Source organism: Stylophora pistillata, chromosome 10 (genome assembly GCF_964205215.1).
Source record: "Stylophora pistillata chromosome 10, jaStyPist1.2, whole genome shotgun sequence".
Lineage (NCBI taxonomy): Eukaryota > Metazoa > Cnidaria > Anthozoa > Scleractinia > Pocilloporidae > Stylophora > Stylophora pistillata.
In genome coordinates, this window is record NC_142528.1 from 11,088,551 (window position 1) to 11,114,992 (window position 26,442).

The 26,442-nt window shown below is 41.1% G+C and overlaps 2 protein-coding genes and 2 long non-coding RNA genes across 4 annotated transcripts in view; 2 read left to right on the forward strand and 2 right to left on the reverse strand.

The window, feature by feature from the left end:
• The window catches only part of LOC111321599 (uncharacterized), a 42,527-nt gene extending 27,978 nt beyond the window's left edge, over nucleotides 1-14,549 (forward strand). The window contains exons 19-30 of the mRNA XM_022924534.2: nucleotides 1,094-1,464; nucleotides 2,360-2,536; nucleotides 3,234-3,371; nucleotides 4,695-4,865; nucleotides 5,614-5,874; nucleotides 5,965-6,627; nucleotides 6,881-7,105; nucleotides 8,624-8,807; nucleotides 9,105-10,324; nucleotides 10,475-10,646; nucleotides 10,901-11,146; nucleotides 11,504-14,549. Of these exons, the coding sequence (XP_022780269.2) occupies nucleotides 1,094-1,464; nucleotides 2,360-2,536; nucleotides 3,234-3,371; nucleotides 4,695-4,865; nucleotides 5,614-5,874; nucleotides 5,965-6,627; nucleotides 6,881-7,105; nucleotides 8,624-8,807; nucleotides 9,105-10,324; nucleotides 10,475-10,646; nucleotides 10,901-11,146; nucleotides 11,504-13,329 (5,654 nt within the window). The 3' untranslated portion in view covers nucleotides 13,330-14,549. The remainder of the gene's footprint in view (nucleotides 1-1,093; nucleotides 1,465-2,359; nucleotides 2,537-3,233; nucleotides 3,372-4,694; nucleotides 4,866-5,613; nucleotides 5,875-5,964; nucleotides 6,628-6,880; nucleotides 7,106-8,623; nucleotides 8,808-9,104; nucleotides 10,325-10,474; nucleotides 10,647-10,900; nucleotides 11,147-11,503) is intronic.
• LOC148721794 (uncharacterized) lies at nucleotides 7,926-17,612 on the reverse strand. Its single transcript, XR_015992735.1, has 2 exons — nucleotides 17,071-17,612; nucleotides 7,926-8,773 (listed from the first exon to the last, which is right to left on the reverse strand). It is a non-coding gene; the product is annotated as an uncharacterized LOC148721794 (long non-coding RNA).
• LOC148721795 (uncharacterized) lies at nucleotides 14,436-15,984 on the reverse strand. The gene is made up of 2 exons (XR_015992734.1): nucleotides 15,857-15,984; nucleotides 14,436-15,332 (listed from the first exon to the last, which is right to left on the reverse strand). It is a non-coding gene; the product is annotated as an uncharacterized LOC148721795 (long non-coding RNA).
• LOC111321626 (uncharacterized) overlaps nucleotides 15,605-26,442 on the forward strand; it is a 106,809-nt gene continuing 95,971 nt past the window's right edge. Inside the window, exons 1-7 of the mRNA XM_088736803.1 lie at nucleotides 15,605-16,566; nucleotides 20,625-20,815; nucleotides 22,011-22,148; nucleotides 24,004-24,166; nucleotides 25,049-25,090; nucleotides 25,380-25,486; nucleotides 26,241-26,280. Of these exons, the coding sequence (XP_088592929.1) occupies nucleotides 15,825-16,566; nucleotides 20,625-20,815; nucleotides 22,011-22,148; nucleotides 24,004-24,166; nucleotides 25,049-25,090; nucleotides 25,380-25,486; nucleotides 26,241-26,280 (1,423 nt within the window). The 5' untranslated portion in view covers nucleotides 15,605-15,824. The remainder of the gene's footprint in view (nucleotides 16,567-20,624; nucleotides 20,816-22,010; nucleotides 22,149-24,003; nucleotides 24,167-25,048; nucleotides 25,091-25,379; nucleotides 25,487-26,240; nucleotides 26,281-26,442) is intronic.

Below are 26,442 nucleotides of genomic sequence, written 5' to 3' on the forward strand. Positions count from 1 at the left end.
GGCTTATTCAGACGCATTTTTTAGCTAGTGGCTTAAATAATTCGAAAACTAACCCGGTGACCCCGTGTTTTTTTTTTTCAGTGATTGCATTTGGCACTTGAAAAGGAAAATGCACAAAGATTTTTAAAAAATTCTACGGAGCGGAATTTCAGAAAATGTAGAAAAAAGGCAACTTTCACACCTCGCAAATTTCCTTCCGTAGAATTTTCTAGTTTTTTTCTGATGATTCCTTTCGACGTTATCATGACCTTGGAACAATAAAAAGAAGGGGTCACCGGACTTGTTTTCATGCAATAGCTTTCGTGAGTTTAACAATTTCCACGCGCATTCTCGCGCATTTAAAAATCTGGATTCTATAAGATCGACATTTGCTCATGATCTGTTATAGCTACCGCTGACAATTGCGTGTGCTCGCGCGAGCGCCTACAATCTGATGTTTACATACGTAAATTCGCCTTTACTGCTAAGAAAATCATTAAACAGCTGTCAAAGACAGCCTCCCGGGCACATCTTAAAAATCCTACACACGACTTCTGGCTACATCATATTATTTTCCTTGAAGTTTCAAAGTCTTCTTTCACTTCAGGTGGATTATCCTTCGCTTGAGTTCTTCTTTTTTCGCCGTCGGAAGATTTCAAATCGGTTGAATATTTCTTTTAGATATGAAGTGAAGCAACCTTTACTTCTCCGAAAATCGTCTTCTTTATCTTCGTTTTTATCTCCTGCATTCACAATGGCCGCTCAACACATCAAATACACGCTCTTAGGTAAACTCACAAAAGTAGAAAAAAATCCACGCGCCGCCATCTTTGTTTTGAAATTTCATCTTTTGATCTCGCGCTTCTTTCGCACGTTTCTCTTGCGCGTCACGCAAGAGTGACCTGTTCCCCGCGCGAGGAAACTGGTACCAGCCACCTTAAAGTAATGTCATGTAACCTATTGAAGCATAACTTGACGTGACATAACGTGACCCAACGTAAAGGAAAGTAACATAACGTGACCCATCGTAAAGCGTTTTGTGTGCTTTTGTGGCCCTTTTTGGCTTCTTCTTAAGAAAGTTTAGAGTGGGAAATTTCCACATTTTATTTTGTAGGTGGTATACGTTATAAGATTATATTAGTTGGACAAGTTGGCGACCATGAAAAACAGAAAACAAAACAGTTGCTAGTCAGGGCGAACACACCTCCTTCAAAAGGGAACTGTATGATCACACCGACGGAGGGGCAGGCTCTGAAAACGCTCTTCAACTTGACCTGTAACGGATTCAATGACAGCGATAGACCACTACGTTACGAATTTCTGTACTCCAAGAGTCCGAAAGACTTGAACCAAAGTTTAGGTAGCGGACTAGACCCTTGGCAGAATAATGTTGTCCTCCCTAGTGGGGAAAACATCACAATATACGCCAAAGTTTTAGACTCAGTAGGAGCCATCACTATCGTAACGTTCACACCACCTGTTAAGGTAAGTGAATGCGTTTATATTTCACGCAAACCATCTGAGTTGCTCGAGGAAAAGGTCGTTATTTAAAACGACCTTCGCTTAGAAAAGGGAAGGAGGGGTCGGATGATTTACCTGTTCACTTAATACTCTTACGATTCCCCCGCCATTGGCAGCTAGTCCCGACTGATGCCCCTCCGTTTCCTCTAAAAACCAAGAGGCCACTCTCCCCAAAAATCATCGCCCCCCCCCCCCAGGTGATAAAATACGAATGGTCCATGATTTTAAAGCTAGCTCTGACTATGTTGCCCTTGTACTTAAAGGTCGGTGACGTAATCTGTAGAGCTACAACCTGATCTGTGCATCTTGAAAACATTTTAGTCTAGATTTCTTCATTTCATTAGTTGCAATCTGCGAAAAGCCTCCCCATTCCTTTCCATCCCTGTGTCTTCTTGATACATTATTATCTTATGAGCTCGTTTTCCTTTGTTGAAATGATATTTTTGGTCTTCTTTAAGGTGGTGGGTGATGTGACAAAGGGAAAAAGTCTTCTTCAACAACAGTGTAGTAGCTTCGTTAAATTCTTTGTCATGAGCGTCATTTAAAAAAAAGTGATCCGAGCTTCCTGTGAGGACTCTTTCCAACGTTCTAGGCTAAGTCAAACTCTCGGTCGTCAAGCGCAGTAATTTTTTTACTATTTTTCTCTTAAATTTCCGTTATTGACTCGCCCGTTTTTCGCTTGTCTCCATTTAGCAAGTGTCCAGAGAAAGGCCATTATTATGGAAACTGAAGAATTTTTATCTTTGGCGAAGGAACATTGATACTCGACCGACACCTGCCTTGCTCCACAATGCAATGAAGCATGCGTCTTTAAGCTAGACCAGTGGTTTGTGATTATTGTTGTTAATCGATGTTGCAGGTGCAAACACTAAACGTAAACTACGAAGAGCTGACAAGAGAGACTGAGAAACTACTGAATTCTACCAAAGGAGACACGAGGCGGACCACGTCTATTGTTCTCACCGCTGCTGAAGTTTTAAACAAAAAGAGTGCGTCGGCTCAAAGTGATGAAAGCGAGGAGGAAAAAAAAGTGGAGGTAATCCTTCCTGTACAAAGCAAAGATAAACTTATGAACTGAAAATGTTGACTTTGATGTAAATACAGCTTCACATTTAATTGAAGGTCTTACATAACACTAAATAATGAAGTATTCCAAGGAATTTATGATTATCTTAGTATATGCATTTTCTTAAAAATTTCGTGCAACACAGTGAAAAACATTTGAAATGTGGTACAATTGTTAGTCTCGCCATGCAGTCCTTCCGATGTCATTGGACCGGGAGAGAAATGACTATACCTTATTACAAGTGTATTAGTCGCGTTGTCTTGTTGCAATATTTTTCCTGATATCAATGAAAAGCATGTTGAATGATGTTGAAGTTTAAACTGCTTAGTTTCAGAACAGTTAAACTGTCGATAGTGTAATACAGTATTTACCTGTGACTTGTTGGTTTGCCTAGCAGCCGCATGGCGAGAATGGAATTATCTCACGCACAAGGGAGAAGACACGCGTGATGCACGTCGTGTGCGCGAGAATACTCACCTGTTTGTACCCTCTCGTGTACCCACGCGTTTGTTCTGTTGGTGGCGCGACGAAAAACTCGTCTTGTGCGTCGGGCGCGCGTGATTACTCCATCGTACGCGCGTGACTTTTCGATAGCCTGAATCTTTACGTGTGGCTGCTAGGTAGACTATATGGATGTTTATTAATCACACGTCTGTTCGGTCGGCAGTTAAGAGAAAAACTCGTGAAGTATGTGGAATCGAGCGTTAAAGGGGCACCAAATACCAGCCTATCAGATGTTAGACAATATGCCGGGACTCTAACTGTGGTCACAAGCAAGCCCGAACAAAACACAAAGATTATGTTGGCAAGTGTTCCTGTTTGTTCTCCGTTTACACCTCCATCATGTAAAAGGATTTGAGACAAATACCGTATTTCCCCGAATAAGCATCCAGGCACTTCTGCTTAAGCGCTTAATCGAAGAGGTCGTTTACCAAGAAACTTTTAACCTTTCCTGAATCCGCTGCAGTTGAAGTTTAAAAAATTAGATAATGGAACCTCGATTTAACGAACCTCTGTTTAAGGAAGTCCTCGATATAACGAGCGATACTTTTCAGCCCGGCTAAAGTTACACTAAAATGTAAGCCACGGAACCTCGATATAACGAAATCCTCGTGTACGTGCGTCAGGAATGTAATTTACTGCTTCTTTTATATGGAAGGAGAAAGAAAAAAAGTAAAATCGGGGATTAACTTTAGAGCTAGGGCAAGAACCAGCGACAAACTTATCACTCGCATAGCGCCAGGTCGTGGATTGGAACCCGGGCTACACTGATGGGTGGAAAGGGGGGGACTTCTCTAAGAAGACCACCCTTCCTGACTCCGGACAATTGGATTAATGATAAACAGGAGCTCATCAACAGGAGCCTTTATCTCCTATACTAAGCCTTGGAGTCAACCCTTTCCCGAGTAGATTTATTTATAGAACGGCTCTCGGGGGAGGTTTCCCACGCACACAGTTCAAAGACCCAATCATAGAAAGGCTCTCAGGGGAGGTTTCGCACGCACACTGTTCAAAGACCCAATCATAGAAAGGCTCTCACGGGAGGTTTCGCACGCACACTGTTCAAAGACCCAATCATAGAACGGCTCTCACGGGAGGTTTCGCACGCACACTGTTCAAAGACCCAATCATAGAACGGCTCTCAGGGGAGGTTTCGCACGCACACAGTTCAAAGACCCAATCATAGAAAGGCTCTCAGGGGAGGTTTCGCACGCACACAGTTCAAAGACCCAATCATAGAAAGGCTCTCACGGGAGGTTTCGCACGCACACAGTTCAAAGACCCAATCATAGAACGGCTCTCAGGGGAGGTTTCGCACGCACACAGTTCAAAGACCCAATCAAAACGGAGCTTGAGGTCGTTTTACGTCACATTCCCCCATCATCGTGGGAAAAAAGCCGTTCTAAAAATAAAGCTACTCGGGAAAGGGTTGACTTAAGAAACTAGCGGAGAAAGAGTCTCCTGTTGATGGGTTCCTGTGATAAATCATATTTTGAGTCGATTAAGATTAAGTTTCAACACATCTTTCCTAACCTATTTACACTGAATCTGTCTTGTTTTTTTTCTTTTACATATATAATTATATGGTAAACCTCTATGTCTGTTTCGTCGTATTATTTTCAAACAGGAAAAACTCTCCGACCTCTATAACAACGCAAGTCAAACAATCTTGGAAATTGCCACCAGCAAAGGAGTGCAAGGAGTGCCTAGCGAGGAATTAAGAGAAGCATCTGCAGCAGTGCTAAACGGAACCGTTAATCTCATCAAAACGGTGAACTTGACCCGCGGAGGTGAAAAGGTAATATAAGCGTTTGATTCAGTTGAAGATCATAATGATGTTGCGTAATGCGATGCAAGTATATTTTGCGAAAAAGAAGAGACGACTGGATAAATTGAAATGAGAGGTTACTGCCACTCTTCGCTGAGATTTTAGTCGCAGAAGTGTGAAGTTGATAATTTCTGTGAAAATTTTTTTTTCTTTACCGATATCATTTCATCCTCGAATCGATGCAAGTCACACCGGTTTAGACTTGTTTGATTTTTTTGCAATGGTCGCCGTGATAAGGTAAATCACAGTGTCTAGATAGTGCGAGGGCGTGAGGGCTTCTCGCAGTTTATGCGTACGAGGCCAGCCGATCGGATGAAACGTTGGCAGGAGTGGCTTTACCTTGTTTCGTTAATCGACGACTTTGTACTCTCGCAGTGCTTGCCTCCTCCAAGGGGCTTCAGGGGGAAACGAGATCGCATCCCAGATAACACATAGAAAATTTGTTAAGTTCCCCCTTCAGTTCAACGATAACCATTAAAACTCCTGGCTGGAGAGGGATAGCTTGAGAATAAAGTGAATTGCCCAGGCACCTGGTAGCGTGACCCAGCTCCCGGCCAGGGATCATATCCGCACCCTTCGATCCGGAGTCCAGCGCGCTGAGCATCAGTCTTCCAAAGCTTCACACGAACTATCACCTGGAAGGTAATTTAGGCGCCACTTTTAAAGGGTTTCGTTTCGTTTCATAAGCTTTGATCTAAGAGAGCACTATGTTTTTCAGTTGCCGGTTGAAGGCTCGAACACAACTGAAACAAATACAACAGGGAAAGTCATTGGGACGCTTGATAGACTGTCGGAAGCTCTGATAGTTTCTATGGTCGATGGAGAGGAGCCAACGATTATCGACAATGAAGTTCTCTCAATGGGAGTTTCACTTGAAGGTGATGAGTTTATAGGAAAGAAGCCCTATAAAGTTGGTGACGGTGAAGTAAAGATTGCAGAAGGTTCACTTAACTTAGATAAAGAAATCCTTAATCAAGTGGTAAGTTGAGTTAGATATAGTAACTGACCCTCCAAAGTTCTAAATAGTCAGTGAACCAATTCGTTTTTTCCTTCGTTTTATTTTTCTTAGAGCATACTTTCTGCGATAAATCTGTTTCCCGAAGGAAACGACTCTGGCCGCTTAAATGACAGCAAACTCGTAAGCTTTTCGTTGTACAAGGTAGATACCACACGTAACAGACGCAAAGATGAGTATGGAGTGAAATATCTGACGACAGGGAAAGAAATCAGTGTCGTAATCCCTTTGACTCGCGCGCAGTTGGACAGACGTTTTCTTAAGGCTGAGAGAAAGCTGTTACTGTCCCAACACGATGTGTATTCATTTAAAATTAAAGACAATACTTCCACCGTCACTTTTGAAGTCACACCAGAGGCTCCTGTCGATGTTGAGATACTTGTCACCATGGGCCGCGAACCAAACATATCCCAGCATTTGTTTGACTTCAACGCTACTTTCTTGGCTGAGGATTACCTTTTACAAAGCAAGGCGGCAAATTTGTCGAATTCAACTCTTCAGTCATACTCCCACAGACTACTTTTGGCTGATGATGTCCTAAATTTGACTGTTGCTGGAAAATACTTCGCCAAGGTCATCTTTAAGAAGCCCAAAAATCTCACATGGCTCCCTGACGAAATATTCACTGATGAAATAAACTATAAAACCTCTGTTTATCGGTCACGCTGTATGTTCTTCGACGAGGGAAATAATTCGTGGTCAACAGAGGGAGTCAAGGTAAGGAACTTGGCTGTAATTTTAGACATTTTTGCTGAAGGACCAGTCATGTTTCTTCCTGAGGGGGGGGTAAAGGATTTTGGGTGGGATCACATGGTTTTCAGGGGGAACGGAGGGGGAATAAGTCGTCACCAACAAAGTATAAAGAGGGGACTATAAAACATTGAGTGTCAATTAACTTCTAATGAGGAATAAGAACATCACAGAGCCTTACTGTGTGGTTGGTTCTTGTTATTATCTCTTTTTGTGATAGGTGGGGCGAAAAACAAATCTCACGCACGTCGAATGCCTTGCATCACACCTGACAACATTCGGAAGCGATTTCTTTGTGCTACCGAACCGTTTGGACTTAAATAATTTTAGTTCGCAAACGCTGCTTCAGAGCCCTCACGCACTGATCGCAGTGTGTACAATTCTTGGTCTTTACTTTCTGTGCCTCATCTTCGCCCGAAGAGCCGATAAAAACGACGCGTTAAAGGTAATCACTTTGTTGTAATCAACCATTGCAAGTAATTATGAACAAGAATAAGAATTTTTGCCTTGTTTCCTTGCCGTGTTGAATCATTGTAAAGTTGATTTGGAATTTCTACTATAGTCTTTTTTTTGAGAAGATTATAAGATCTTCATATGATTTCAACGCTGACTTTTGGTTTTTCATTTATTATAATTATAATTATTATTATCATTATTACTATTATTACGGAATGGATAAAGGGAGTGAATTTCAAAAGAGTTAACACCTGTAAATTCAATAAAGTTAAGTTAAATAATCCCTTTAGCGCAGATCGAATCAGTTTCTACACGTAAACGTAGTTATAATTGTTTGATGTACAGCATTTCGTTAATTAAACACTCAAATTTGTTCCTACATTTTTTTCCACGCTGAAACAACTAAGGAAGTCCTTGAGGACTGCGCCCGGCTGTTCGTTATGGCAATGTTTACGCACATTTAACCACGGTTAAAAGCAGATTCGATCCGCGCTAAAGTGTTTATTTTATTTAAATTTATTTATGTAAATTTACAGGTCTTAACTCTATTGAACTCGCTCTTTTTATTCATTCCTTGATAAAAGCGCAGTAAGGTCGCTGAAACGTCCCAACATTATATCGTTGGTTTTTATTTGCCTGTGTAATTCTGAAGCTTTATTAATATTTAACAATTATTCCACGAGCGCGCGTTGGATATGAGATGATAGATAGCCAACTCGGCGCTACGCGCCTCGTTGGCTATAATCATCTCATATCCAACAAGCGCAAGTGTAATAATTGTTTTATGAAAAAAAAACACCCCCAAGATATTAGACAAATCTTCTCGACTTTATTTTGTAAGAAGAAACCGGATGTTACAATGTACAGATATTAGATTATGGTATATTGGCTCATATACATTGTAACTAGACACGTTTGTTGTTTAGAGTGCTTAAGACTTTCCTTTCCTTTCCTTTCCTATACCATAATGGCTAAGCCAATAAAAAGTCTTGAATTGCATTATCCAATGATCCAGTTTTTAATAATAGTGTTTATTATATGGCTGTGTCTGACAAGGACTGGGAACTACCGAATTCACGAATTTGATTGGCTGAAATCAATATTGAAAGCGGTCTGGATTTTCCCATCTAGACCGGCATCTAGACCGGTCTAGAAAAAAAAGGTACAAAGAATATAAAAAAATTGGCATAGAAGACACAGCCATATAATAAATATCTTATTAACCGAGCTAGGTCGGTCTGTATGAGAGAATCTTGCCCTCGGTCGCTGGTACAGACCGAACGCAGTGAGGTCTGTACTGGCTACCTCGGTCAAGATTCTCCCATACAGACCTCCCGCTCGGTTAATAAGAGCTAAGTAATAAGTTAAGTATAAGTCAGACTACAGTACATAAAATTATTTACCCACCCACAGTTCGACTGAGCCATTCATTCCAAATACTAAGTTTAAATGTCAGAGGGATTTAATTGCCTTGCTTATTTGAAATATCCTTGCGTTATTTTCGCAGGCGGGAGTAACTCCACTCCCTGATAACGATTCTCGGGATACGTATTGTTACCAGATTCAAGTCCATACCGGTTTTATTCGCGGGGCTGGCACAAGTGCTGAAGTATCCATCGTACTCACTGGCGCCCTGGGGGACAGCGAACCTCGACTTCTGAAAGATCCAAAAAGAAAAACTTTTAGGACAGGTTTGTGATCTCGCTTTGTTTGCCTGTTGCAAATAATGGGGAACCCCTCCCAATCTGATAAAGAACAATACCAAAAAAATGACGTCGAAATTAACGAGGAATGCAAGAGCATGATCTTTCTGCCGTAATGTTGCCGTTTTTCGACTGAGGCCATATATTGGTTATGGCTTCATTTGTATCACATTAGGGTGTCAAGTTATAGCGAAAACGTCTTTTTTGAAAAGAAAGGTTTGAAAAAGATAAAAATGGATAATGCACATGATTAGCGAGTCATGTTTAAATTGTCCTCTTCCCTAGGATGTGTCGACGCCTTTCTTTTGATCGTTCCTCAATCGCTTGGAAACTTGAAACAGATTCGCGTGTGGCACAATAACGGTGGGACCTATCCATCGTGGAATCTTCTGCGCATCATGATCCAAGACATACAAACTGATCAGAGGTGGTGGTTTGTTTGTGACGACTGGCTAGCAGTCGAGGAAGGTGACGGCAAAATTGAGAGGACTATCTTCCCAGCTTCTAACAAGGAACTGACTAAATTCAACGTCCTTTTCGCGTCTGAAGTGAGGAAGAATCTCACCGATGGTCACATTTGGTTTTCGGTTGTGGCTCGGCCAACTCAAAGCACTTTTACTCGAGTTCAACGCCTGACTTGTTGTTTGTCCATCTTACTGTGCACAATGCTTGCAAATGCTATGTTTTACGAAGTAGGCAAAAACGAGACGACAAAAAATGCCATCAAGATCATGGGCTTTAGCTTCTCCATCCGGTCAGTTTCGATAGGAATCATGAGCAGTTTGGTAGTATTCCCATTGAACCTCATCATTGCCACAATATTTCGGAAAGCTAGGCCGAAGGAAAATCAATACGAAGTGAAAACCGGCACTAACGACACCGACAATGTTGACGTCGAAACGACTGGAGAAGAAAAGACCGCTCCTGCCAGCAAAGGACTCCCGCATTGGTTCGTGCGCTTAGCATACGGCCTTGCATTTCTATCCGTGACTTCATCGGGATCATTTGTGATAATGTACGGAATGCAGTTCGGACCTGAAAAATCGGTAGAGTGGCTATCTTCGATGGCCGTTAGCTTCTTGCAAGATGTCTTGTTAACACAACCAATCAAAGTCTTTATACTTGCAATCCTTTTTGCCCTCCTCATCAAAGATCCGAAGAAGGCCGAGGATGATTCATACGCGGATATCAATGGTCTCGCAAAGGACGAGGAGTGGCTACACACGGACCTCACAGACCTTGATCCTGAGACACAGAAGACAGTGAGGAAGATCATAAACGACAGGCCACCAGAAGAGGCTAAGCTGGAGATTGCCCGTCAGCTCCGCTTGAAGGAGAAGCAGATGAGCTCCATTATTCAAGAAATTTCCTGGTACATTATCTTCTTGTTGGTTCTGCTTACCATAAGCTATATCAACAGGGATCTAGATACATCTCGGGTGACCCAATACATGAGGAATACTTTTGAAAAGGCAGGTTACAGTGGGAACCTAACTTATGACAAGGTAAGCCAGTGAGCTGAGTTACATCCAATGTCACGGTAACTCTCATATTTATCTCTTCACTTCAAGGCATACGAGTACGCTAGTGTAACTGTCTCGGGTTAATTATCGAAGGGCGAGAAAAACTAATTTAATTACTACTTCCTTTACAAGGTAAACGGGATAAAGCACTACTGGAGATGGTTGAGTGAGACATTCATTCCTTCTTTAAAGCCTGAAGTTTTCTACAATAACTCGACTCGCTATCAAAAGGGCTATCTTGCAGACATTCCGACCGCTTTTCTTTTGGGTGTGGCGCGGCTAAGGCAACTGAGAATTAAGAAAGGTAAGTTATTTTTTTTAGTCTTTCATAGACCAGGGGTACTTTTCGGGGGAGTCACAGAGAATTATTATGAATGACTATAAATAACCAGGAAAGTCTTACGTTTTCAAGGTGCACCCTATTGTCTAACGAGAAATAGGTGTAAACTAGGGACAACTTTGACTCCAACCATTCCCAATGTAGTGCTTGAAACCGAGTATTCCACCAGTGCGTATTTTTTTTATCACTATAAAGATAAAAATAACTTTCCTTCTTAGATACCTGTGTATACAAACGCGTTTCACACGACATTACCGAGTGCAACGACCTCTACAGCATAAAAGAAGAGGACCAAGGCTGGTATTTACCGGGTTGGAAGGCTACACCAACCACAGCAGCTGAAACTCACTCCCCCTCCTCTCCCAGGCAAACTTCTCAGTTGAAAGATCCTTGGGTCTACAGAAGCGGAGAGGAGCTTGAGACATTTCCATACTGGGGGTATAAGGGAACGTATAGCGGTGGAGGTATGAACTGCGTATGTTCACGCTAGTTCCCTTTTTAACCAACGAATAGTGGAGGAACTGTTTACCAAGATAAGGAGGATATAAGTTTTGAGATTTACAGCAAGTGAGAATTGTATAATGTAGATCAGATTGATTGATCGAGGAGGGACTGAACGACCAAATGCTTAGACAAACCGACGGAAAAACTTACAGTAGGTTAAAGTCACGAGTGGAAGAACTAGCTTACCAGTTACTTCTAAAGTACGTTGGTCTTTCTGTTACGCCTTCCTATCGTGATATTATTTTGTCAGGAAGATAGATGTGTAGTGTAAAGAAAGGATGAATCGTCTAAAAATGTATCTTGTCTTGTTGTTGCAGGATATGTACAGACATTCCCAAATGATCAGGATGTCGATGAATTGCTGAAGATAATAAAACATCTTAGCGTAAATAACTGGCTGGACCGCTACACGAGAGCTCTCTTCTCTGAATTTGCTATTTACAACGCAAACACCAACTTGTTCTGTGTTGTCACTCTACTGTTTGAACAACTCCCAACAGGAAGTCTGTCGCCATATCCCAGCATTCTTACTCTCCGTCTCTTCAGGTACGTCGGAGGCGAAAAGGTCTTCGTGATAACATGCGAGGTTGTGTACTTCTTGTTTACCTTGTTTTTTGTGGTTAAGGAGGTCAAACTGCTGTTGAAAAGAGGAAGGGTACACCTGAAGAATCCGTGGAACATTCTGGAAGTCCTTGTCACCCTTCTCTCGCTTTCTGCAGTAGGAATGTACTTCGCAAGGCTAAAATTCACCGAAGATGCGTTAAGGGATATGAAAATTGACCGAGGTGGCTTTATCAGTTTCCATTACACAGCCTTCTTGGACGAGTGGCTCAAGTGTATCATGGGCATTATCGTGTTTCTATCGTTCTTGAAAATGTTTCGTCTCTTGCGGTTCAACAGGCGCATGTCAATGCTACAACAAGTCCTCAAAAGGTCCTTCTCTAAGCTGATGTCATTCATGGTTATGTTTGCACTCGCGTTTCTAGCTTTTGCGTTTCTTGCATGCTTGGTTTTTGGGCAAGAAATGAGAGGCTTTGGGACATTTTGGAGAAGCTGCGCCTCTTTGATGGATACATTACTCGGCAAGTTCACATTAAAGAAACTGTCTACTGCCAATCGGATTCTTGGACCAATTTTCTTCTATACCTACACAGTGACCATGCTGTTTGTTCTTCTGAACGTTTTTCTTTCCATCATCAACGATGCGTTTGCTGAAGTTTGCAGCGATGTTGAGAAGCAGTCTAACGATTACGAAATAGTTGACTTCATAGTTCATCGGCTGAAGGAGACATTTGGCAGGACAGATGGCCACCCCATTCCGCCAGTCTACAAAGAGCCTAAGAGTACAATTGAGGCTAACTTAGATAAGATCGCCGATGATGCAGACAATGCAACTCACTTCATGAGGAACATCGTGTTTGAAGATACGAGGGTGACGCGGTGGCTCCAATTGGAAAACTGCGCAGAAAAGAAGAAAAATCTGATGCGGCTGTTAGTGGAAGTGGACTGGGATTTTAACGAGGACGAAGTTTGTGATTCCATTCCAGTGTTCGAGAAGTTCCTTAACAAGTACAGAGACGACGAACTGGTGAGCATTCTGCAGCATTATCGCCTAAAACGGATGATAGAGGACTTGGTCTTTGATAAACTCAATGCTACTGGTGAGTTCGACGACTCATCCGACAGTGTTAGTGAAGATACGAACAAGAACAGTCACCGAATTGTCAGCGACGACGAAAAGATGTTTGATGACGACATGACATTGATGGCTGTAGATGATTCCAGAGACGAAAGCCGTCGGCAATCAAGTCTTGGCACCGAATCTGGAACGATTGGAACTCAAAGTCCCTCCTTGTCGATTTTTGATTCAGTCTTGGTTGCTGGTCTTGCCACAGTGATGGGTGGCAACGAGCTTATGCAGGCATTGAAGGACGCACAGAGAGAGGTGGAGCATCGCTGGGCTAGTGATTCTGAGATAGCAACCGGTTTCGAGGAGTCTTTATCCCTTGATGATATCAGTTCGTCGAGATTTGACAGCGAACCTGGAAATATCGACAACACCAACAGAGATTTAGATAGGCCTCTGATGAAATCAGACGGAAAGATGGAGAAGTCGACAAGGAAAGCTAAAAGGGACCGATGAGAGAAAATCGCAAGAAACTGAATCAACGAGTGGAAAAAAATCGAACAGGCTTTAAAAGCAAAACATTTAGGTTTTTTAGAGGCTCTGGTCATAAATCAAATTACCATTTGTATGTTAGGAAATGTTTTAAGTCATACTTTAGGGATGCCTACGCCACGTTGATGTGTCAGCTGATTCTAATGAACTGTTGGCTAGGCTGTTATAGACATTTATGGACTCGCAATTCTTTAAGTTTTACAAATCCGTAGAAAGTTTTCGTGTGTTGTATTTAATTTCGGCTTTGTCATCGGCTACGTGAATGTAACGTTATGATCCTCAATGCTATTTCTTACTACTTGCTTACGATTAGGTGTGAACCATTTCAGTGTCAAGTCGAGTAATCATCGGTATCTTAGGAAAATATGTATGATAGTGACCATTTTATTTTGGGCTAATTTGTTTACAGAATGTTGAATTTGGTCAAGTTAAAACCCTTTCCTCCATTAAAATCTTAAAACAAACCTTTGATGACCAATTTTTACCCTTTCAAAGTCGTCTGAAAAATCGTCCGCTACTCATGAAAACGTGTTCCAGCCGAGCCCGCAATCGTACAGCAGAAAATGTCATCATTACGTCAAAGGCTCAACAAACTTATGCTTTGTTCGCTGCACAGAGAATCACATACATTACTTTTTTGAGAACTTTCCGTCGTTCGGTGAAATGTCAACTTCAGTTAGACGAAACCTAAGAGAAAAACTGGTGCGAGACTCCTCATTTGTCTTCGTGGCTCACTTGATGGAAACGTTCTACTGGTGTCAAGGATACCCAGAAATCGTTTTGCTGCAATACATGAAATTGAAGTTTAGCTGTGACTGAAACAATTCTATTTTTAGCTTTTGGTGGGGAAGAACACACTATGTTGGACCAGTATTGCCCACTACGACTCGAGTAATCGAAGTTAATAAATAGTTTATTGTATGGCACTCGAACCAAACTTGTTTATTTTGAATTTGCTGACTTTTGCGGACAAGTCGACACCGCATATGACTTTGTCCGTGGAATTGGTCCGTACGGAAAAAACCAACCAAGTAAGAACCAATCAGAACACTCAGACTACCTCAGGACTACCTTGCCATATTATAAATGATTTATTGACATTGTGAATATAAATAAAAGCATTTGTTTAACAGTAATAACAAAAGGAAATTGCGAAACAATACAGAGCGACAATATTACGAGCATTATAGTTTTTTTTTTGTTGTTGTGGTGAGCAGGGGCTAGAGGGGATAAGAGGAGGTGATCTAATCTGGACTGAATTCCAGCACGTATGATCAACCAGACTAACCCCTGAAAATTTGTTACGAGGGGCTTCCCTCAGAAAAAAATGCGACCTTTCTTTGAAATTGTTACACGTAGTCACTCGTCCGTATACTTCACCTAAACTGCAGCTGCTTTTCGCCGAAAAAATAACGCTACACAACATTGATACAAACGTCTCACACACGGAGTAGTCAAGCTGTCAGGAGCTCGACGTAATTTGCTTTTTGTCTGAATACTAAATACACGTCTCAAGATTTGATGTTCCGCTTTTTCCCTTTTCTCACGAAATTGAATCCTTTTTACCAGTACGCCATTTCTCTTTTGTCGAAGACCTTGAACCAATAAAGTAATGCTATATTTAAAACTGAGTGACATTTCTAAACGAAAAAGAAGGTACTTAGTTTTAAAGTTATTTTACTCGGCGTAATTCTGTAACCAAGAGCCGAATGAAAGGAATTCCGGTACAGCCTTACATTTATGGTTCCTTGAAATTGAAAATCCGTTCAAAAGAACTCGTAGCAAATAAATATTTTGCCAAGAGAGGTAAACGGAAATGTAGTTAATGATTTGTAAAGGTCAGTCATGTGTGAGTAATTCCAAATCTTCCGATGGATGAGTGTTCACGGTCGGTGGTAATAAGTTGTGATATCTATTGTTTCCAAGTTTTGAGATGGTCGCGTTGATTAAAAGGATCTAGGACTTTGCTATGAAAAAAAAAAGCAAACGTGTTAAAACAAATAATTCTGAAGGTAGTCAAAATCTAAAAGACGTAGGACACAAGAAAATAAAGATTTATGCAACAACTACGTGCGACTGGTCATTCCTGAATCATCAAGTGTCTGTTCCGGGTCAATGGCTAAGCAACAATAACAGGCATTATGAATTTTATTTAACGCGTTCGTGACCATGTTAATAGCTTGGGTAATGATGTTTATGCAGGCGCAGTAAAAAAATTGCGATGATTCAGTGGCTATTGTAGTGCTTCTTGACAAGAGATCTCAAAAGTTGTCTTGAATGCCAATCGGGACATTGAAACAGACTAAGGAAATTTTTAGACGTGACTAGAGTCGGCAACTCTGCATGCAAGTCTGGTCTGTTTAAAACCTCTTTGATTTATCGAACGCATTTCTGGTTCAAACGTAGTCGCCCTCTGGGCGCAAAAAGGCTCTAAGAGTTATCACTAAAGGACGTTTGATATGTCTAAGACTGGTTGGAAAAATGCGCTTACGGTTGCAGTGTTGCTGTTAGTGACTCTCTCTCACGTTGTAGCAACATTATCTCCGTGTACCAGCAACTCCAACGCAGACATCTCATCACCATGCAAGTTTGCACCTGGAGTTCATTCTTATACAGCATTAACCGTCAGAACTGAAGTCTTCTTGGAGACAACCTCTAGCTCCTCACAGCATTTCTTTAATGTCTCACAGACGTTTGACATTCAAGTAAATGGAAGATTAGTTCTTGATTATAACAAAGAGAGCGGGAGTAATCCCGGTGCAGGTGCAACGACAAGTGGAAGCACTGGCAGATCTGGCGGGAGCTACGGAGGCAGAGCTGGTGCTGCCGCTAAAACGCCGCTATCTGCATCTCAGGCTGAATCATATGGCAGCGCTTTTGTTGCCACGCAGCCCGGGAGTAATGGTGGTGGTGATCCAAGTACACGCGGAAAAGGTGGAGGTTACCTTAAGATATACGCTCGTAAGCTTGTTATCGATGGAACAGTGCAGGCTAACGGTCAGCGCGCTCAGCAGAATGACGGTGGAGGCAGTGGCGGTGGAATCTCGATAGACTGCCACGATATCGAAGGCAACGGAAGACTGAAAGCTTCTGGAGGAATGGGTAGCGGCGAAGGGGGTGGTGGAGGTGGTGGAAGGATTTCGGTACATTTTCAACATGGGTCCTTTTTAGGCCAAGCGAAAGCGTACGGAGGAAAGACAGGTAAGATAGAAAGTTTCATCTGCTAAATTTTCTGTGATCGAGCTTACGACTTCCGCTTTGAATTTGTTCCCTTTCGCTCGTTGAGACAAACCTACGGGAGTTAACATCATGTTCTTGTAGGAAAAAAAGATAGCATAGCGACTTGTATGACTAATCCCTTTAAATTTTGGCTTTCCGATAGATTATTTCCAAAAGTTTTCGCACACGTTGATAAAATGATACGTCTAGGTGAGGGAAATAAACCGTAACAAAAAATAAAAGAGAGCTATTGGAGAGCGCATTTGTCGGTTAAACGCGCAAAACAAATTCATGATTTGTGCTTTTGATTAAATTTGCGTTACGTTCTCGGATAAAGCTTAGCAATTACTGAGAAATTAAAATTTGATAAACGTAAAGCGGAACTTTTTTTTTGTCAATTAATCAAGTTGGATCGCTTTCGTATGATAAACAAGGATGTCATTGAGCAAGTTATATTGTAAGAGGTCAATATTTTAACGATCTTACCAATATCAGCATGAGCTATTTACTTGCCCAAGGTCTCGCAAAAAGTCACTATGTATCTCAGTCTCATGAGGTCGTTAGGACGACGATGACAATCATCCTTTCTTTCATTGCTATGGCGAAAGGCCAGACAGCCGGGCACGGTTTTGGGGTATCATATGTCTGTTAGGAAATGCCTAAAATTAGACGTTCATATGACAAATAGAGTGTAAATGCTCGCGAGTCAAAAGTATCGTCAATCTTCTCTTTAATTCAGTAGTTTGTCTTAAACTGGAATTCTATGCGATTATGTGAGCATATTTTCAGAATTTCTTCCGGTATCTCAACCCGAAGACAATCGGGTGCGTTTTGAGAACACAACATGTAAAAGGAATTTCCTCTTATTTACCATCTTTTTAACTGCGCACAGACTAAAAACTTCTGATTACAAAAATGTAGCGACACTTGAAGTTTTCACCTTGCGGAGGCAAGACAAGTACGACAGAGAGTTTCATGTGCTTTATTTTCCGCGATCGAGCTTACGACTTCCGCTTTGACCCCGTTCTCTTTTGTTCGCTGAGACAAACCGACGGACGTTAACATCATATTCTTGTAGGAACAAAAGCAACAACAGCTACGTTCAGAACCAATCCCTTAAATTGTTTGGCTTTCCTATAGATTTTTTTATCAAGGGAAACACAGCGAAAGTTTTCGCACATGTCAAAGTTCAATTTTCATCTGGCTCACCGAAGATATGATCATGCTAAACCACACTTTCTTAATTCGAAAAGTAAAGAGTTATCCTTAAAATAGAATATCTTATCAACTGACGGGAAACCCATCTAGAAAGATTAAGCTGTTTACATGTCGAAAATGATACGTCTGGGCCAGGAGACATTAACCGTTACAAAAAGATAAACAATAGCTATTGGAGGGTGCGTTTGTCTGATAAACGCGCAAACGAATTCATGTTTTGTGCTTTTGATTACAATTCCGCTACGATCGTGGATAAAGCCAAGCAATCACTGAGAAATTAAAATTTGATTAAAGAAATGCGGAGTATCATTTCCTTTATTCGCAATCAACAAGTGAGATCGCTTTCGTGTTATAAGCGAGGATATCATTGACCAAGTTATATTGTGAGCGGTCAGTCCTTTAACGATCTTATCAATATCAGCATGAGCTATTTTCTTGCAATATCAGCATGAGCTATTTTCTTCGGGCAAAACTCACAAAAAGTAATTGGTGTTTTTGGTCGTGCTCGTTGCATCTTTAGTGTTTGTTGTTATATGTGCGTCTAATTTAGAGTTGTATTGCGTCACGGAAATCATCTCTGTCCCCGTAAGAAGTAATTTTCTTTGTTATGCGGTTTAATCAAACACAAAGTTGCGGAAACAGCAATATAAGATAAGCGTCGAAAAAATAGTTTAGGAATTTTTTCCGTTATAGATCTCGTAAAAACGTATTACTCACGAAAGGACTGGGAGATTAAATTAGGTCTGTTACATGAAAACTCTATCAGCTCGATGGAGTGGTTGGTAAATATGGTGTAGTATCCAAGAATTTTGGCTTAGGATTACACACGATCGCATGTTTTTGATTACAGAAATGTAGCAACAAACACTTTATTTCCCTCAGGCAAAACTGACCGAGATTTAATTTGGTTTTTACGGTCTTCGTCGTTGCGTTTTTTTTTTACCCTCTATCTTTCTTTTTCTATCCTTTTTTCAAACTCTATCAGTTTGACGGAGCGGCCGGTAAATACAGTATAGTCACCCAGAATTTTTGGGCTGAGGATTACATACGATCGCAGTTACCTAAAGTTTGCGCAGAGGGAGCTTGTGATTACAGAAATGTAGCAAATAATGAAATTTTTGTCACCCTCGGGCAAAAGTCACCAAAGCTTTGTTTGGTTTTACGGTCTTAGTCTTTGCGTTTTTTTTTCACCCACGCGCAAAACTCAGCAAGATCTAACTGGCGTCAACAGTCGTGGTTGTGGCGTTTTTTTTTATCATAAGTGCATCCAACTTTGCAATATACTGCGTTTCATCACGTTTATGGTTTGATATTTTTTGCGGCTCATCAACGTAATTTCTACAATCGACAAGCCATGTTTAAACCAAATAACGGTCATTAACAGCTCATGGTAATAATTAACAGCTTATTGTCAGTGCGGAGGTATTTACAACTACTAATCTAATAATCAGAGTTAATGGCACAAAAAGTTATGTTCCCTTGTCGTGATGAAAACTAATATGCGAGGTCAACAAAGAAGAGAACTTTTTCTATTTTCTTAATGAACACAATAAAAGCTGTCAAAATAAAAACACTGACAAGATGCTTGTCATGGGCAAGGCGGATGAAACATTATGCAAAATTCGACTTTTTGCATGCACACATACTAAAGAGCGATGTTCGTGGAATATTAAGAATAATCTGTCTTCACTGTTAAAACATATCTGTACTTTTAGGTTTTTATATTCATAAAATCACACCAAGTTTTTTTGAGACCTTTCTTGTATAACCGTAGTTATCAACAGAATCTATATTCTGCTCCTGATATTTTGTAAACGAAGCAGGGTATTTCCGGGCTAAATTGTTATCTGTGTGAGTTTCCAAGATTTCACAATATCGTTGGCAAAGTACGTGACCATTAGCTGTTGTTGTGAGCAATAAAAAGCGAAAATCTATGCTCGAAAGAACGCATTCAAAGACAGTAGTCTACCTTGTCGGAATTTCACTGTGCTCCATCGGTTATGGTTTAACCTTTTTCTTTAGACTATGTTTTTACGTGTAAATATCATGTTAGAAGAAATCTCGACTCACTGATAAGAAATGAGAAGTATTCTGTCACAGAATATATTGCAAAAATAGTTTAAAAAATTCAAGCTCTCCAATGCTCAAACGGCTATAAGATTAGAAACATTATAGTGAACGCTGAGTAAAGTAGTTACGATATGTCTTCTCCTGCTCTTAGACCACAATAAAACCTTGCGAAAACAGGAGATTTTCAGAACATCTTGGTGTCTTAGTGATCTTGCACTGCTTATCCTTCTTTCCCCCTTATCAAGATTCACCAAGACTACCATTACTGTAAAACTATATCCTAAACTTTACCCAACACCTTTGAAAAAGGCTCTGCATAGAGGACTGGTACAAATTCATTCGCTAGCAATTCATGTCCAAATCTCAATTCCATTCCCACATTTTGGTTGAAATTCCCGGTTCCAAGCATCCTAATTTTATTTTGTGAGTGGAAATATGTTTCCGTTCATATTTTAATTCCCCTTGAAACTCCTACTAGTGCAGTATTGAAAGTATTGACGTTACTACAGCTGTATTTGCTAATAGTATCATACCTCGTAATAATCTGTGTAAAGCAATCACATTGTAGCTCCATTTTCTGCCTTTAAAAGCACACACAACCCACAATTCCTCTATTCGCTCCGACGAATAGCTAATGCTCGAAACGTCAGCTTTTGTAATCGTTACGGTGGCCAATTTACCATTTCAACTTTGTTGATATATCCAAATTATTCAATCACAGTTTTTGTTTTTCGTTTATTTATTTTTTTCAGAAAATGAAGTCAAAGCTCAAGGTGTAGCCGCTGGTTCTCATTCTCTGACTGCTTCTTCCAGAAAAAGTGTGCCTACCTCTCCACCTTCATCCAATATAATCTACGACCCTTCCAAAGGCCGATTAAATTACCAAGGTTCCCCTGGCGGGTGGATGCCGGCGACTAATAATATTGGTTCTGAGTGGCTCGAGGTAAAAATGTGACTTAGTCTTGTTTCTCAAAAGTTCTGGTTGTTTCTGATCCCAAAAACTTTTCTATTTTGTTTTCCAAGTTAAAATTCGACCGAGATAGGAGACCAGTCTTTATTTATAGCCCGGGGTGGGGGTGGGGGGGGGGGGGGAGGTGAGTAGGTTCTGAGGATTTTTTCTTGTGTCACAATAGAATTTCCCTCATCCCCCCATAAGGCTCTGTGGTGTTCTTACTTCCTCCTCGTCATTGTCAGTAAACTGGCAGTCAGTCTTATCAGTCATCCCATAATACTATGTTAGTGACGACTCTTCCCTTCTCTGTTTCCACTGAAAACTATGTGATCCCCCTAAAATCCTTTGTCCGTCCCTTCCCTCCCGACGATAAATATGACTAGGTAAGAGAAATTTACACTTTGAACAATAGCTGGAAACGATCCAGGCTGGACAGGTTTTGAAGCTGCGACTCACTGTATTGTTCCTCAGATTTGAATCATAAGACATGGCTCCGATCCCCTTTACGTTACTTGGACTTTCGCGAAACTGGACCCCGGTCTTTGTTTCGGAAATCGGCCCTTACCTCTTTGACTCCCACGAATGAGCAAGACAGAATTTCTCCTTACGATATCAATACAATATCAAGCAGACAAGTAATGAGAACAAGGAAAAAAGAAAATCAGGGCATTATCAGTTGATCCAATACCAAATTCTCCAAACTTACCTGATAAGAATTGTATAGCAGACAGTAATGAGAATTACTAATGAATCTTGGGATCGAAAGGGTCAAAGTGCCAATATGTAATTCTTGTTAGTTTTGTTCCGAGTAGACAAAATTTGTCAAATAAAGAATTCCATTAGTAAACGCCCTTAGATTTAAATTGCCTTACTTTCAAGAGTGGAAAAGAGTCATTTGAAATTTATTGTAAAGGCTTTACCATTTACATAATTTAACATGAAAGTTAAAAGAAACTTCTACGATACGTTTAACTTTGATGGTCGATTTTGACGGAAATTATGGATTTTGACGGAAATTATGGATAGGGAGTCTGAGTCACGCACAAAAGGAGGGGGCCAAAAATTATTCCCCTGGCTTCTTGCTTGCAGCTAAGGGTATTTTTTTCCATCAACAAATTTTAACCTCAGTCACTATTTCAGAAAAGGGTCCACATAACTAATTGTGCCCTAAAACCTTTTTGAACAGGTTCGGTTGTCCAAGGAGACTTATATAACTGACGTGGCTACTCAAGGTCGATATGGTGGGAGTCAGTATACGTCTTCATATACACTGAAGTATCTTGATCCCTATATCAGTTCACCAGAGACATGGAGAGATGTAAAGGTGGGTACTTTGTGTCTCGAAAGGCTAATCTATGGCTTTTTCCACTCGCGGGCTCCATATTTAACGCAAATTTTTCAAGAAACTATCAGTCTTTTGAAAGCCTAACGAAAATGAATGTTGTTTACATTTATTAGCCATATAAATCAGGATAAATCCAAAACGAAACTTTCGTTTTTAAGAAAAAAAGTGCAACTCCAACTGCAGTACTAACTCCATTGGCACAGTAGACAATTTATGATTAGTTCTTTATTGAGCAGAGTTTTATTCTGGAGTTTATAGTCTGTGACAAGCAAGTCTGTACTCTCTAGGGAAGCCAAGGTAGATTTGTGTGTTGTCACGTTTCTGTCACATAAGATGTGACGGTGTTTTGGTTACACTTGCGTCACGATTGTCTAGCTAACCTAGTCCCAGAGGCTTTGCTTGCTCTTTTCTTCTCGGTATTTTTACGAGCCGCGAAGCGGTGAGAAGTAAGCGAAAGCCTCTGGTTGGAGACGGTTAGAAACTCACTTTCATGCAAAATAACATGTCAATCAAACAGCCAATCAAATAGCCAATCAAAACAGAGTTTCGCGCTGATTTTTTGATGCTTAGGGAGGGGAGGTCTAAACATTAAAACTACTTTAGGGGGGATAGCACATTTTTGTTATTACACACACACGTGCTGCATAGGAAGGTGACAGATCAGTGGTTTGGTCCGAAATCGCGTAACGGAAGTCTGCTCAAACGACTGTCTGACGTTCTTGATGCGGAGGTTTGAGTTAGGTTTGCGGAGGTTTGCTAAGCAGCATCTGCCTCCACTTCTCATTTTGAAGAAAGCTTTCCGGACTGCCAAAAACAAACGAATACTCTCCTCGAAGAATGGCATCATCATTGACTTCATCGCCGCTCACAGCCGCCTCTGTTAGACCATAGCTTTGTAGTTCGCGAATGTGCGATTCCATCAATGATTTCAGAGGAAAAATGACCACAATTATTGGATTCTTTGGATAAGAATATCCTCTTACTGACAACTGAGGGCAAAGATCAGGCGGAAGCTGAAAAATCAATGACTTTCCATGTCCTGTTGGCAATACGGTGAAGACGTCTTTCATGTTAATGAGGCCGTGAAGTGCTTTCTTTTACTCTTCTGACAGGGCTTGGATGTTCTGGAAGCGGTATTCGAGAGCTATAGACACTATCTCTTCGAAAACAGACTCCGAAACGAATTGATTCATGAAGAAATGTTAGAGAAAGTAGAATACTTGAAAATACAACACATGTTGGCTCAAAGTGACAAACTTGAAAAAAAAAAAACTATCCCCACCCTGGTTAAATGGCAAATAGAAATAAAATTCCCTCACCCCTCACCCCCATGACAAACTCTTTTAAACCCATCACAGGCGAGGTGAAAAATTGACCAATCAATGAGCCAGAGCAAATTTGTAAAATCTTCAATTTGATTGGCGCGGTGAGATCAGTCAATTAACCGTCTCCAACCAGAGGCTTTCGCTTACTTCTCACCGCTTCGCGCCTCGTAAAAACTACTCGCTGCTTCGCGGCTCGTACAAACATAGAGAAGGAAAGAGTAGGCGAAGCCTCTGAGACCAGGGTATTGTCTAGCTGTTGCCAAGTCGAACTTCCTGTTTAAAAGGTAGTTTTTCGTCGTTTAAATTTGTGAACCAGTTATCACTTTAATTTACGAATTTATTTAGTTATTCTATTCAAATAGACAGTAGGAAGGTATCCCGTTATAGCTTGACAATTGCTTGCGAAGGTAATGAACCGATGTTCAGTGTATTATCAAAATGTTGCTGTTTCTTTTGAGTGAATGCCATTATCTTCGTAAAAATTGACAATTATTTTGGTAATTTTGCAGGAGAATGGTGAAGAAAAGACCTTTACAGGAAACTCGAACACGAATACAGCCAAGCAGAATGCTCTACCAGCGGATGTATACACGAAAGCTATTCGATTTTATCCGAAGACATTCAGCGGGGGGGGAATCGCTCTCAGGGTTGAACTCTATGGCTATCCTGCAGGTTTGTAAAAATATTCTTACATTATTGCAGAATGAAATTTAATTTGATGTATCACTAGAGATGCAAATCCTTCCTTGGCCGTTACATTTTTATGAAATTCGGTCAATCGTTGTCATTTCATCTGCAAGGCTGCGTCATTGCATGCAGAGTGGTCTGTTTCCCATAACAGTTGGAGACCTAGTGGCAAATGTTCGAGTGAGAAGAAGATAAAACGGCAGTTTTGCCCTTCAAGGAAACTTTCGAAGCCTAAAACGCTGTTTTATCAACTTCTCGGTCGATTTTTTGCCCCTAGGTCTTCGAGGATGGTTCCCCTTTACCGAGTACAGTTATTTTGCGTCACGCAACGCATTACGCCAGTTACAGTTGGAATGACTGATAAGTTTTTGCACGAAGAATGCTCTTTTCTTACTTGGAAAGCTAGGAAAAATTACTAAATTGAATTCATCTAGAGGAAAATGCGTGTAATTACCGTTATATCATTTTAAATGTGCCAATTTGCCGCCTGGGTGTCAAGTGTATTTCAAAACCATTATTGAGGTCTTGAAAATGCTGCAATTTATCTTTGCGGCCAAATTTTTTTTACCATGCCGACCGACCCTACTCCGGTTAATGCCCGTGACCCCCCCCCTTGGTAGGTCTTCTTTAGGGCAAATAACCTACAATATTCAGGTGGGGAGAACGCCATCACAATATCTTGGCCGTAAAAGCCATTCATATGGACCTTCATGCCGCGATAATACGACTGAGCCCGCTGATACACGCGGGAGAGCAGCGGTCTGAATGGTGAGTAGCCTCCTTGACCCCTCCTTTGAAAAATCCTGGCTACGCCCCTGAATTTAATTTTCCTGGCGACAAGAATTTATACTGTTTCCTTCACTGCAGATCTTGCCAGCAAACCGGCTTGCAGCTATGTGCTCCCCCAAGGTATGTGTAATCATATCCCTAAGAGTTGTCAATGAATGAGTACATTAGGTTGGTACCTCTGAGTGTACGATGATAATCTTCTTGTTGACAAGGATTTCGTTGGGGGAGTTGGGGGCAGGGGAGGCCCGTATAGTGTAAATGCCTCTCTCTGGACTGGTGGCGTGAGTTTTTTTACACCAACTGCAAAACGCGGTGAGGCAAATCTTACACAGTCCTGGATTACCTTTGAAAGTAAATCGAAAATAACTCCCTTCAATGGGAATTGATGTGCAGTTTTATAAACCAACAGATGGCAATCCTGAACCAGGGGGATCGGGAACAGTTTACTTCGACGGCTACAAAAGCGGTTACAGACATCGGGTGCTGAGTGTTGACAACCAGGGACGGCGACCGAGGGTAAGTTTCAACGACCTCTGGTGCACAAAACCAATGGACACTGTTTTGGAGAAAAAAAATCAAAAGATCCAGAAAAATGAAATAAACCAAAACAAGCAAATGAGGGACCAGTCATTCATTTCGCCCGGGGAGGGGTGGGGGGTGGGGAAAAAGGGGGCTGGAGGATTTTGTTTTTGTCATAGGGCACTGTAACATTCTCATGACCCCCCGTCATTGGCAGTTAATTGGCTGTCAATTTTCTATAGTCCCCCCCTTTATATACTCTGTTGATAGCAGTCGATCCCTCCTTTGTTCTCCTTGAAAACCATATGAATACCCAAAATCTTCTTTGGCCCGAAGATAAATAGTGACTGGTTCCTAAAAACAAAGAAAAAGGGAAAGAAAAAAAAAAACAACAAAAAAAACGAAAGCAAAAACGAAAAAGCAACACAAACTTTCACACTAGAAAGTAGAAGGTCTAGGAGTGTAATTCCCCCCCGTTTCTTAAATAAAAAGAGCTTATTTATGAAACTAACTAAGCGACACATCCCATATTTCAGCGGACCGCCCGTGAGGGACAGCTTTATTATAAGATTCCGGTTCCTCTTCTAGAAATTTAGTGTAGTATTTCAATTGAGTGTAGTATTTCACTGTAATTGCTAGATGTCTTTTACTGTTTCACCATTAGTAATGGTTGAAACAGTGTAATAGCTGTATGATTCATGTGATTATTACTTATTAATAAGAGCTTTTTGTCGAATCTCCTTACTTACAGGTCAACAGTTCGTCAGATGTCAGCGTTTTCCAGCAAACAGGTAATATAACCCATGAACCTTGGTCACGTGACTGGCTAGTCACGGACTGGTTTCCGTTACTTTTTGCCTCCTTTCAGAGCACGGTTGGTCTGCTTAAAAAGGTCGAAGCTAGGATTTCTCGTGGCGGTGGGGGGGTGGGGTGGGGAGGTGGGAAGTAAGGGG